General features: G+C 35.4%; 1 protein-coding gene across 6 annotated transcripts; it reads right to left on the reverse strand.

Moving 5' to 3' along the window:
* Positions 1–1,094: 1,094 nt before the first annotated feature.
* LOC121261931 (rhodanese-like domain-containing protein 6) lies at positions 1,095–9,607 on the reverse strand. 6 transcript variants are annotated; one of them, XM_041164354.1, is made up of 10 exons: positions 9,345–9,607; positions 9,054–9,215; positions 8,146–8,251; positions 7,811–8,009; positions 6,754–6,835; positions 5,883–5,995; positions 4,499–4,631; positions 4,199–4,364; positions 3,348–3,830; positions 1,095–1,565 (listed from the first exon to the last, which is right to left on the reverse strand). In XM_041164354.1, exons 1-10 carry the CDS (start codon positions 9,597–9,599, stop codon positions 1,513–1,515), a joined length of 1,752 nt encoding a protein of 583 aa, XP_041020288.1. In that variant the 5' UTR covers positions 9,600–9,607; the 3' UTR covers positions 1,095–1,512. The 6 variants fall into 6 exon arrangements, with proteins under 6 accessions (XP_041020288.1, XP_041020289.1, XP_041020284.1 ...); XM_041164355.1 differs by having other exon boundaries at positions 4,199–4,361; positions 5,883–5,965; positions 9,345–9,606; XM_041164350.1 differs by lacking the exon at positions 1,095–1,565 and having other exon boundaries at positions 2,749–3,830.
* Between the last annotated feature and the right edge of the window lie 2,135 nt (positions 9,608–11,742).

An 11,742-nucleotide genomic window follows, 5' to 3' on the forward strand; every position in this document is an offset into this window, starting at 1 on the left:
TTTTTATATAATTTCTTTGTATCTGTAGTACTTCTTATAGCAATATAAGAGATCTTTCAATTCAGAACATCCATCGTGCTATTTCATTTTTTACAGCATTTTCAAATATATCATCTTCTATATATTGAAATTGTGGATTTCTTTTTTATCACTTTTATCTTTAAATATTTTTAATTTCAGATTTGATTGGTTCCCATCTATCCACCAAGTTTGGGATAGCTTGGTGTAATTTTTCTTATTAAAAAATTCATTATGATCTATGAGTTTCACTTTTTCAACAAGAGTATCATATATGCAAAACTCTAGTAAATTCTTTGAAAAAGATATCCATTATAAAAAAAAATTAAATTAAATTAAATTAGTTTTTTTTTTTTTTTTTATATAGATCCTATATTTTTTCAAATGAATTATTACATAATGAAGATTAAATAATAAGGGTAACATATATAGGCCATTATTATTGTTTGATATTGGTAATGATATTATGGTTGAACATTTATGGTGGAATTAAGGTGTGTTGAGGAAGCAGCCAATTATATTATTCCACGTGTGATGCAGTTGGGAACGCTGAACTATGTATTGGGGGTTGGGAGTTCGACGTGCATGACCGAGGTGTCAATTGAATATATGAGAAGTGTATCCACCAACAAACACCACACCTAAATAAATAAATGTATTTTGTTGTTATTTTTATTTGTTCAAACATCGAGTAATTTATATCAATCTCATCCAAGGATCTATTCATTTTCAATTAAATAAATATGAGAAATTTTGGTTATTTTATTTATATAAAAGTGATTTTATTAATAACGATACATAAAATAATTAAAACGTCTTATATTTTCAATTAAATAAATATTTAAAATTTCATATTTATGTTGTGGAAGGTAGAATATTGGAAAGAAAAACCTTTGGCAAGTCTGATATTGATTTTTGTATCATAGAAAGGTATATTTTTTATGTGTTTGACAGATTCATTAAACGGGTCTTGAATAGTGTGATGAGACGAGTTGAAATGGTTTGTAAATAGTAGTGAGATTATTAGTTGAAATTAGATGAGATGAAATGAAATGATTCTTTATCCAATCGGGTTTTAAGTTAGATCCCATTTATTACAGGTGGGACATGTGATTTAATAGGCAGTTTTAGATCATTAGTGAGCTTGGTGAATATTAACATTAGGAAGCCCATCACTTGCCTAATCAGCTAATGAATGAAGCATTTAAATACACACTGTCCCTCTCACAACCCATAACAACCAACTGCATCCTGATGCAAACCTAACTGTCACCTACCCCAGGTCCATGACATCGAATGGAAGTAAAACCCAGGCGCATATTCATCACACCTGATTCCCAACTTCAACATTGTTTCTTTACCCAAAACAACCTAAACCAACCAAAATGCCTCCTGCCCTGGTCCATGACACTGAGTTGAGGTTGAGCCCATGGTCATATCCACCTCAGCAAATAACCAAGTTGAACACTGCTTCTTTGGCCTAGCTGGAACGGTTCAAGTATCATCCAAGTCTTCGGCTGCAAAATCTCTTACCAAATCATATATTCCTGCAATAAGCCCAGCATAAATAACATTTATTAACTGACTGGATGAAAACACCTGCATATGAAAGATATGGCAATGTTCTGTTAGAGGAGTGGATAGGAGCTGTCAATTATATCTTGAGAACCGCTTCACACTGGTCGGGTTGGTTTTTCCACAAAAACAGCCCTCCATTCATCTCAAGCCACGTAGGATAAAACACTCTACGAGAAATACACCCCACCATAGACAATCACCTCGTACGTGCTAGCCTTCTCTTCCTCGCTGGTCTCTCTGCCTTCAATCTGACTCCGACACAAGCATCTCAGTCTGACGCCGACGCCAACTCAACCATCTTAGTCCGACACATCTCTATCGTCGATCTCCCCCATCTCTGTCGATCATCTCCATCAAAACCCAATCAAACCAAAATCAACCCACGATCAAACCAAAATCAACCGACAATAAAACCATAATCCATTCAAAATTACAGTGAAACCATCTCAAACCCACAATTTCAGATTATCAAGTACAAAGAATAAGCTCAAAATCACAGTGAAACCATTGCAAACCCACAATCTCGAGTTGAGCTTCGACTTTGGGTTGAGCTTCGACTTTAGGCCCCATACTTACCTCCTCCGAAATCTCCCTCACCAAGTGGAGGGGGCGCGGGTCGAGGCTTAGGACAGGCGTAGCTACTGTATTCAGTCTCAAGGGCCTCATCGCGACAAGAGGAGGGCTCGACATAGGAGGTGTATTGGGGGCGATCATAGTCAAAGTCATCGAAAGGCGTGGAGGAGGAGAGAGGGTAGCAGGTCTCATCGGACGACAGGAGAGGCTGTCGCAGGTGAGCACGATGTCATAACCGCCCCTGTACGGTGCGAAGGACGAAGGGGGTGCGAGGATTTCTGTGATTGAAATCAGTTTTTTGATGTTTGCTGGTTTAGAATAGATATGATGGCTGCTTTTGTGTAAAAACCAGCCAGACCGACTCTAAGGATTTCTCTTATATCTTATGAAGTTGTTTCCTTTTGAAGGTTTTGGCACAATAGGCATTTTGTTGCAATTATATAGAATGAAATTGCAGTAATGATAGTCATGGCTAGTTTCTTTGGGAGTAGCATTCAAGGTGTGACTGGCATTGAAGAGTGCTAAAGCTAGAGAAGTGGACATTTGCAAAGAAAAGGGGGAAGGCATGTGGATTTCAAATGAATCTAAACATGAGATCTATACCAGATGTCCCATCATAATGTCTATTAATAGCAAGAAGACATTCACCTACAAATTTTGCTGCTTACAAACGGTCTAAACACACCCCTTATTTGTGAAACCAATTATAATTATACAAAAAATATTCACATCCATAGCACTCAGGCAATTAGGTCACCATGACCTCGCCATCAAGAAATCTACTCTCACAAGATTTTGGCTAAATATAAAGACTAAAATATTTAAAGATTAATCTCAGTTCTAGTTCTTATGTATAGTTCACTAGTTGCCAAAAAAAGGTCCAAATCTTGCACTTAAGAGTACCAATTAGAGAAAACGTTGAAGAAAATTTCGGATCTCATCAATATAAGGAGGCCGCGTAGGAATGATATGACCGCAGTCATGCTCAATAATCACACGACAACCATCATCAAACAAAGAAGCAAGGTCCCTGCTAGCCTGGTTTGCAATCTGCCTGTCCTTCCCATGGTCACTGCCGAAAATGTGAAGCGAAGGGCAATTGATCCGTTTACACTCAAGCTCTGGTAATTTAAGAGCAAATCCAGAGCACAAAATCACAAATCTAAAATCCATTTCACCTGTTAGCCTCCCTTCTTGTGCAGACACTAAAGCAGCAGCCATTGCGGCTCCCTGAGAAAATCCCAATATCCCATCAAATGGCCCTTCCTGAGAGAACACGGTCTTCAAGTATGCCAGTGATGCCTCAAAGCCATCAGTTTGTTGCTGGTACTGGAGAGGATCAAATGGACAATCTGCAATTTTCCAATCTGCTTCACTCCTTCCATTGAAATCAGGTGCCACTAACCATCCATACTTTTTCTTGCAATTCTCAGATGGTGGAGGATGGGTTCGTTCGAATGAAGGTGATGGGCAATCTCCATGCGACTCTGTGAAGCAGGGCTGGTAGATGTATGGTAATTCATGAGGTGCGTCAACAAATACGAGCTCAACAAAGGTTTTGAGCTTTTTGGCTAATGATGCAGTTCTTCCTTTAAAACTGGAGGCATTCTGCCGAAAGCCGTGCAGGCATAATATTTTTATTTTTCTTCGAGGTTGGTTATCTACAATGTATCAGGATGTTAGGAAGAACACAAGGAAGCCAAAACATGGACCCTCAACCTTCAACTCTTCGGAATTAAAGAAAGCCACTAATCACTAAATGAATTTTCTAATTTAACCACTGAAAAAAAGGAAAAACACAAAAAATATTATACCATTGTTAAAAAGACTGTTCTGATTCATCCAAATAAGGGAAAATAAGAGAAAATAGTGTTCCTGAAAGTTACAGATTTGGCTAATATGTACTGGGGTCTACGTGTGTATGATAAGTGTTTACTGCCAGCAACAGAGAATCAGGAATATTGATTAATTTGCTCTGGCTAGTCGGGACAGAAAGGGCATTTAGAGTGATGTAAATTTCAGACCTTACCATGGCTCCAAGACACTTGACGTGAGAGCTCTGTATCTGAGAAAACAGTTTTAAGCTCTTCTGATGATACTGCTTGTGTTTCGCCATTTTTGATTGATGGCACTGATCCAACACCCTTCCCATGTTTCTGGCAAAGCTCACAAACATATAGAGATCTCTCCTTCTGCTGACCATGATAACAAAATTCAGAAGAAAAAAATACAAGGTATGAAGCACTTACAATCATTTAAAACCAAGACAAAGGGAAATCTAAAATAGCTCAGCCAATTTCTAATCATGAGAAGGATTATTTGCCTGTACCCTGCAACTACCACAGACCAAAACTAGCATCCTACAATGGGTGCATCGGCAGCGTGAAGAATAATCATCAAATGCAGAGCCACAAAGTAGGCAGGTGGAAATGACACTCGCATCCGAGCTCCCAACTGATATCCTACCAGCCACAAAACAAAAAATTTTAGGAATCAAAGTTTTTCATTTTACGAGTAAAAAGAGTAGGAATTACGTTTGCAACATTGTCAATGTTATTTTCAGCAGTTCTCACAATGTAAGTTGCATATGTATCATTGATAAAAAAAAAAAGTTATGTATCAAAAAAGCCTATATTCCAATATAGCACGAGTCATTTACATTTTCCTTTTTTGCTTGGCATATTTAAGCACACACCCATGGGGCATGTCATTTACTTTTTTTCAATGTTAATAAAACTAGATAAGGATCATCAAAAGAGGACACAACAATAATATCATAAAGGAAGAAAAAAATAACAAAAAATTGATACATAGAAGAAAAAAAAATCAAAATGGAAAGATCCCGAAGTTAAAAGAAAAATGGAAACAAAAATTATAAGCATCCTATAGTTAAGAATATTAATGACATCAAAGAGACAGACTTAAGAACCAAATAAAGGGTGAACCCCGTCTGCATGTCATTTACTACACACACATATATGTACATAAACATCCCAAAAAATTCAAATGTTTGATGTTCAAACCATGAGATTCTCATCTCAATAGCGATTCTCATCTTAATAGCGTATCTATTTGGTAAAACCTCTGTTCTTTTCTTCTTTCTTTCTTTTTTTTTTTTTTTTGGGTAAAACAAAGGGAAAGCCTCTTCTTAGGTGTTTAATCTAGCAAATCTAGGGCTCTCAAAAGAACCTGGAAACCAAAGGCAGTTTTATTGTTACATAAAAAGTGAAGGGTCCATACATAGATAGCTGTCACAACCACTATTTACTAATTTATTTATAACATGAAAAATTCACTATTTATAAGATGATAAAACCTTTAAGCCAACCAGCACAAAACCATAGCCCTTGAAGTCTATGTAAAACCATGTATATCATCATAATTAAAATAATTATAAAGATTCAAATCACTTGCTTAGTACTCTGGAACCCAAGCTCGTGAACAAGGACATCTAGTATGTCTCTTTTAGGTTGAGATAATGAGAAACAAGAGACTATCTCAACTAATTTCTTTGGGAAACATTGTGACAGTTTTTAGAAACGTATTTCCAATAGAGGCTTTGAATATGTAACTGATATGAACCCGTGGGAATGGAATCCCATAGTAAAACTTGAAAATTCAAATTGGATGTACCATATTCCAGACCTGACATGATAGGTAGCAGCAGTATCTGTATAAATAAGTAGAGGCATTGAGAGATTAAAACAACATACCGATGGTCAAAAACAAAATTCTTTCCTTTGAAAAAACCACCATCCGGAAATTGTTCCAAATAACGCTGTATCCCACCAAATAACTGCAATAAATTTTTTGCTAAGTCAAACAACTGCAACAATGACCATATTGTCAACAAATATAATCATTATCACCATTAATAAGAGCCATGTTTTTATGCCATTTTATCAAGGAAAGTATGTTTTTTATATATACATATTCTATCTTTATGTAGATAACACCCAAACAAAATATAGAGGTATGTATGATGTCATGAGTTCTAGCAGATCTCTATAAAACAATAAGATGACCAAACAAAATAGTTACTCGGGTAAATATGGTAATGCAATCCTTGTCTTGGGAAAGATAATGAAAATGAAAAATAGACCACAAATTCATGAGCTTTTCAAATAAGCTTATCGTAGTCTATGGTTCATGACTAGGAAGCACTAATACAAATACGGAATACACAAGTATCAATTCTCTAAAATTTAAGATATGATACAATATGGGTTCTCTAATGTATTGAGATATAAGTAAATATTTTATAAATATATAATATGCTTAGCCTTACTTCAACAGAAAAATCAAAAGGCTAGAAGGCATCAAATGTGTCAAAATAATAAAATTAACTAAGAAGCTATTAATGAGAGAGAGCATTTATCAAGAGAGAGAGGGAGATAGCAAACAAGTATCCTGCTGTATCCAAGATTATCCCATCAGATACATACTGGATATGGATACAGCAACTATTGAAGTATATGTACTCCTATGGCGAGGAAAAAATTTCCAAGAAAACAACAGAAATTAGCAACATCACCAATAGAAAAAATTGTTTTGGGGAAGAAAACTTTCTCTGCAGGAGCTCACCTGAAACACATTCTCAAACCCAGCACCTTTAGACCTAATATAGGCCGATGCCATCTCACACCTAATTCCGCCAGTGCAGTACCTGAAACATAAACAACGAACCAGGAGCCAAAATGAAGTATGCATCACAGGATTAGAAAAAACAGAAATGACTCGGAAGTAGTATTGCCCATATACAAAGAAGTCAGTATATAAGAAATGCTTGTCGTGGTAGTCCATAGTTAAATTACCATTCCGAGCAAGGTACATTAGAAAAACTATATAAGTAACATATTGGCTTTTCCAATCAATCAGTAAGCAATTGACAAAATGTAAAACCCCTGAAATGCAAATAAAAAAGTTAAAAAATGAACTGCACTGAACTTATTACAAGTACTTTCTCAAACAGCTACAATCTCCTAGACTCAACTGCAGAAATATAAATCAATAGAAATATATGAGCTACTCACTTGAGCATTGGCTTCTGTAAATTAAAACTGAGGGTACTAACATATGGTGCAAGAAACAGTATCAAAACTGCTGGGTCTTGTTTGGTGTTCATGAAGGGAAATGAATGCTCACATTTTTTAGGCTTAAGAAGCTTCTGTTGTGGATTTGAAGCTGCTACTTCTCTTAATTTAATACTTTTTTTGGCATTTCTCCGGTATATTTCCCATGCATTAGATTGCACTTTTCTTTGCTTTTAATAATAAAAAAAAATAGTGGCAACAAGGCTTTCTACACAAGGAAACACCATTTTTTGATAAGTGATAAACAAAACAGCAATGGGAAACACACAGACAAATGTTATAAACAACATAAACATAAGCAGGCTCCACAAATAGCTAGAGATAAGACACATACATCATGTTGTCCCAACCTAAATCTCTACCAAAAGCTGAAGTGCAGATAGAATCATTTGTCTCAACAAATATGTATCAAAACAATATGCACCCCAGGAAAAAAAATTTCCAAAAATATGTTACACGATAATGTTGTTCCAGCTATGCAGTAAGATAAATAGAAAGTGAATAGCAGGAAACATCCAGAAGAGTAAGAGTTCCAGAGGTGAACTTACATAAGAACACATTTCCCTTTCAATTGCTCGGAGTTATCATCAATCCATGAGGATAGATCACTATACTGCCTAATTCCCGGATCTAAAGTTTCCACGTTTGGTGCATGGAATTTCCCAATTCTTGTCTCATATAAATTCCTTGCATCCAATAAAACAAGTCCTTCGGTGTCTGCAGGACTTTCTTTCTCCAAAAGTTGTCCTGGCAAACATATGCGCAATCAGAAGATGACAATTGCAATTTCCAATTATTTCCTCCATAAGAGAGAGAGAGAGAGAGAGAGAGAGAGAGAGAAGCATATTCAAGAGCTTCTGTGTGCCAAAACCAAATAACTTACCAGCACTCTGAAGGGCAGAATGAAAATCAACTGCAGAGAGATGTGTCCCAGCATTAGAAATTTCAGGTGACTTTAACAGGGGTTGAGAACTAAGCGTAACCAGATCCTGAAAATGAGGTAAAGTTATGTTATTAAATGGTTGAAGGAAATTTACATTAAACATTGCAATTATTTGAATTAAATTGGTAGTTTTTTGGTGAATTAGTTACGTGATGCCATATCATCTTCATCTGTTTGATCCCTTGACTGCCCAAAATCTTTCCTCCGTGCTTGTCTTCAATTTTCCTATAATTAATTGGAAGTAAAATGACCTTTACAATAACTTTGTAATAGTCATGGAGGTACAGCGCAATTAGACCTAACCAATTGGAGGTAAATTTTAATTTCAACCTCTAAACAAATGAATTCCTTATGGTCATTGTGTGAGGAATTATGCAAAAATATCAGCCTCCACACCAGAAAGTTCAATCTCACACTGCTAACAACAGATGACGAATGATGGTTTATAACAGTCTAAGCTATTCTGGGAATCGAGTAATCCTTTTGGGGTGGGCTTGGGAGTGTATTTACGGACCCCATCCTTCTCCCCTCTCCTTACGGTTACTTAGCAAAACGAAACGCCACAGAAAGCTTACGTCATGAAGAAGTCTCTCTAGTATCCCATGACATAATGAAGAAAAATAAGAATTTAAATCTTCAATTTAAAATAAGATAAAACTAAATATAGATTAATCATAGCTAAAGTTTTCAAAAAAGCACAAAGGAACCATGAAAGAAAATCGTGTATGCAAATGTAGCCCTTTCAATTTTGCAAGTAAAAAGAGAATTCATTAGAAAGGGGAGTCATGTACAGGGTGTGTATAAAAAGTCTTCAAGCCTACTCAAGAAGAAAAATCAATCACAATTACCTTGACGACTCGAATAGAAAGAGAAGTGAACCCACATTCCTTTGCAACCTTGTCATTCAGTGGGTGATCACAAGTCGCGAGCTTGAAGTCAGTCCCTTCAAACAACATATTTGACATGACAGCAGCAATGTGTTTCTCCAACAAGGACAACTTCCCACCAACCTACTCACGTACCAATCACAATAACTCATCAAAGCGAGACAGAAGAACATATGTTAATGCCGCACTTGGTAAAGAATCTTTGTATTCTCTCGGGAAACAGGAGAGTGAAGAGGGAAAGGAGGGGCCTACAGTGACATTGACGCCTTGTGGTGAGAGGCGGACACGGCCGAGGAGACCGAGGGAGTTGCAGTTGGACTCGTAGAAGGCAACGAGATCGTTCAGGTCGGGGATTTCTGTGTACTTGTAGTAGAGGAGGACACCATACTGCTGTCGGTCTTGCTCTTCGGCATGGGTCTTCGCCATTGCTAGGGTTTCTACGGCAGCTATCTTTGAGTTGCAGGCTAATATGGTGGAGGAAGAAGAAGGTGAGACCGGAACTCTCATTGGGCCCAATATATTGGAAAATTCTTTTCTGCCCTTGATACTTCTTCTGTATTATCATCCTTTTTTTCTTTTTTTAAATATTTCTACAAAGTTCAAATAGACAAATTTTATATAAGTCTTTTTAAAAAAAAATAGATCTCACCATAAAAAAATATAAAAAAAACTTATCATTTATTAGTATGATTCACTTTTTTAAAAAAATCTTATATTAGACTTATCTATTTAGGACTTGAACCAACATTACTCTTTTCTTTAGCCCAATTTTATACTATGCTATTAGGGGTGAGAATCGGCCGGTCCAAACCAGAAAAACTGACCGGACCAGCCAATTCGGTCCGGACTGGACCGGACCGAGAGTGGTTCAGGTCCGGTTCAGTCCGAAATTCAAAGGACTGAATGAATTTGGTCTGGTCCACGGTCCGGTGGTTTTTCGAACCAGACCGGACCGAATTAAATATATATATATATATAATTTAATAATTTATATATATTAAGTATATAATTTTCATTTGACTAATTAACATAATCCTATCACTAACTCATCATTAAGTAATTATTAACTAATACTAATATTTATAATTTTATACTAATAGTAATATTTATAATTTTATAGTAATACTAAATTACTAATATTTATACTAATACAAGTATTATATTAATAGTCTAGACTCTACTTCTAGACTCTAATATGGTATTAAAAAAAATATATACTAATAGTATATTAGTAATAGTCTAATATAGACTAAGACTATAGTTAATAGTTATAGTTATAGTAATATAGTTATAACTTATACTAAATCACTATAACTAATATTAGTATATACTAACATATAGCTATACTATATTACTAATAGTCTAGTACTAATACTATTAATCTATTATATAGTTATAACTTATATTAATCATGATTGATAATAACTAATCACTATAAGTCTATAGTATTAATGTATTATTATATAATATATAGTATTAGTATCACTATATCATTGTAATATATATATATATATATATATTATATACACACACTATAAGTCTATATAGTATTAGTATACTAACAGACTCTAATATGATATTAAAAAAATATATACTAATCACTTATATTAATCATGATTGATAATAATTAATCACTATAAGTCTATAGTATTAAATTATTAATGTATTATTAAAATTAATGTATAGTCTATAGTATTAAATTAGTACTATTAATATTAATGTATTAAATTATTAATGAGGGGGAGATACGGATACCTCATCTGCCAACTGCCAAGAAGCCAAAACGGCGCCGTTTAGTATAAAATAGGACCTAGACGGAGTCGTTTAAGTCCAGGAGGGGCAGAATTTTGAAACTGAGTTGCGTGTCAGTTTTTTTTTTTTAATAAACCGTTTGTTAAAACAACGCCGTTTGGGTCCAATTTCAATCCAAACGGCACCGTTTCAATATTAGTTCCCCCCCCCCCTCAGTGCCCTCACTTCCCCAGTTCGCCCCCCTCTCCCCCGAAAGGCGATTTTGCGATTCGGAAAAACTCTAGCCGTCGCATCCCCCCTCCTCCAGCCCCTCGGTCGCCTCCCTCCGTCGAGTATTTTGGCACTCTCTTTCTCTCTCTCTCTCTCTGGTATTTAATCTTCGCGTATTTTGATGGTGTTGAGTCTTGACTCTCGTTGGGTGTTGATTTTGGTTTTTATCGCTGGATGCCGATTGTCAATTTGTCATGACCCAGTGTAATTCGGTGACTCTTGACTCTTGTTGTGAACTTGTGTCATGTGTGGCAAAAAAGGGATTTACATAAAACTTACGGGTCAGGGACTCCGACATTTTTTTTTTTTTTTGGTTGAAGCTTTTTTGTTGGTTGAAGCACAATAGTAGTATTGTGTGATTTTTAGCACTGTTGCATTTTAGGCTTTCTTGGAATGAATATGAGCATATATATGTATGTATAAATATATGAGTTGAGAATCTAAGATGCATATAATTTGTAGAAAAATATAACTCATATATATATTTTATATATATACATACATATATATGCTCATATATATTATATAGTTGAGATGCATGAATTTACAAGGCTTTAACATTATATATTAATGCTTGTTTTCTAATTATTTTGTTCTTTTGTTTTTTTGTCTTGTTTGTCCTGAATCC

This window comes from Juglans microcarpa x Juglans regia, chromosome 4S (genome assembly GCF_004785595.1).
Source record: "Juglans microcarpa x Juglans regia isolate MS1-56 chromosome 4S, Jm3101_v1.0, whole genome shotgun sequence".
Classification (NCBI taxonomy): domain Eukaryota; kingdom Viridiplantae; phylum Streptophyta; class Magnoliopsida; order Fagales; family Juglandaceae; genus Juglans; species Juglans microcarpa x Juglans regia.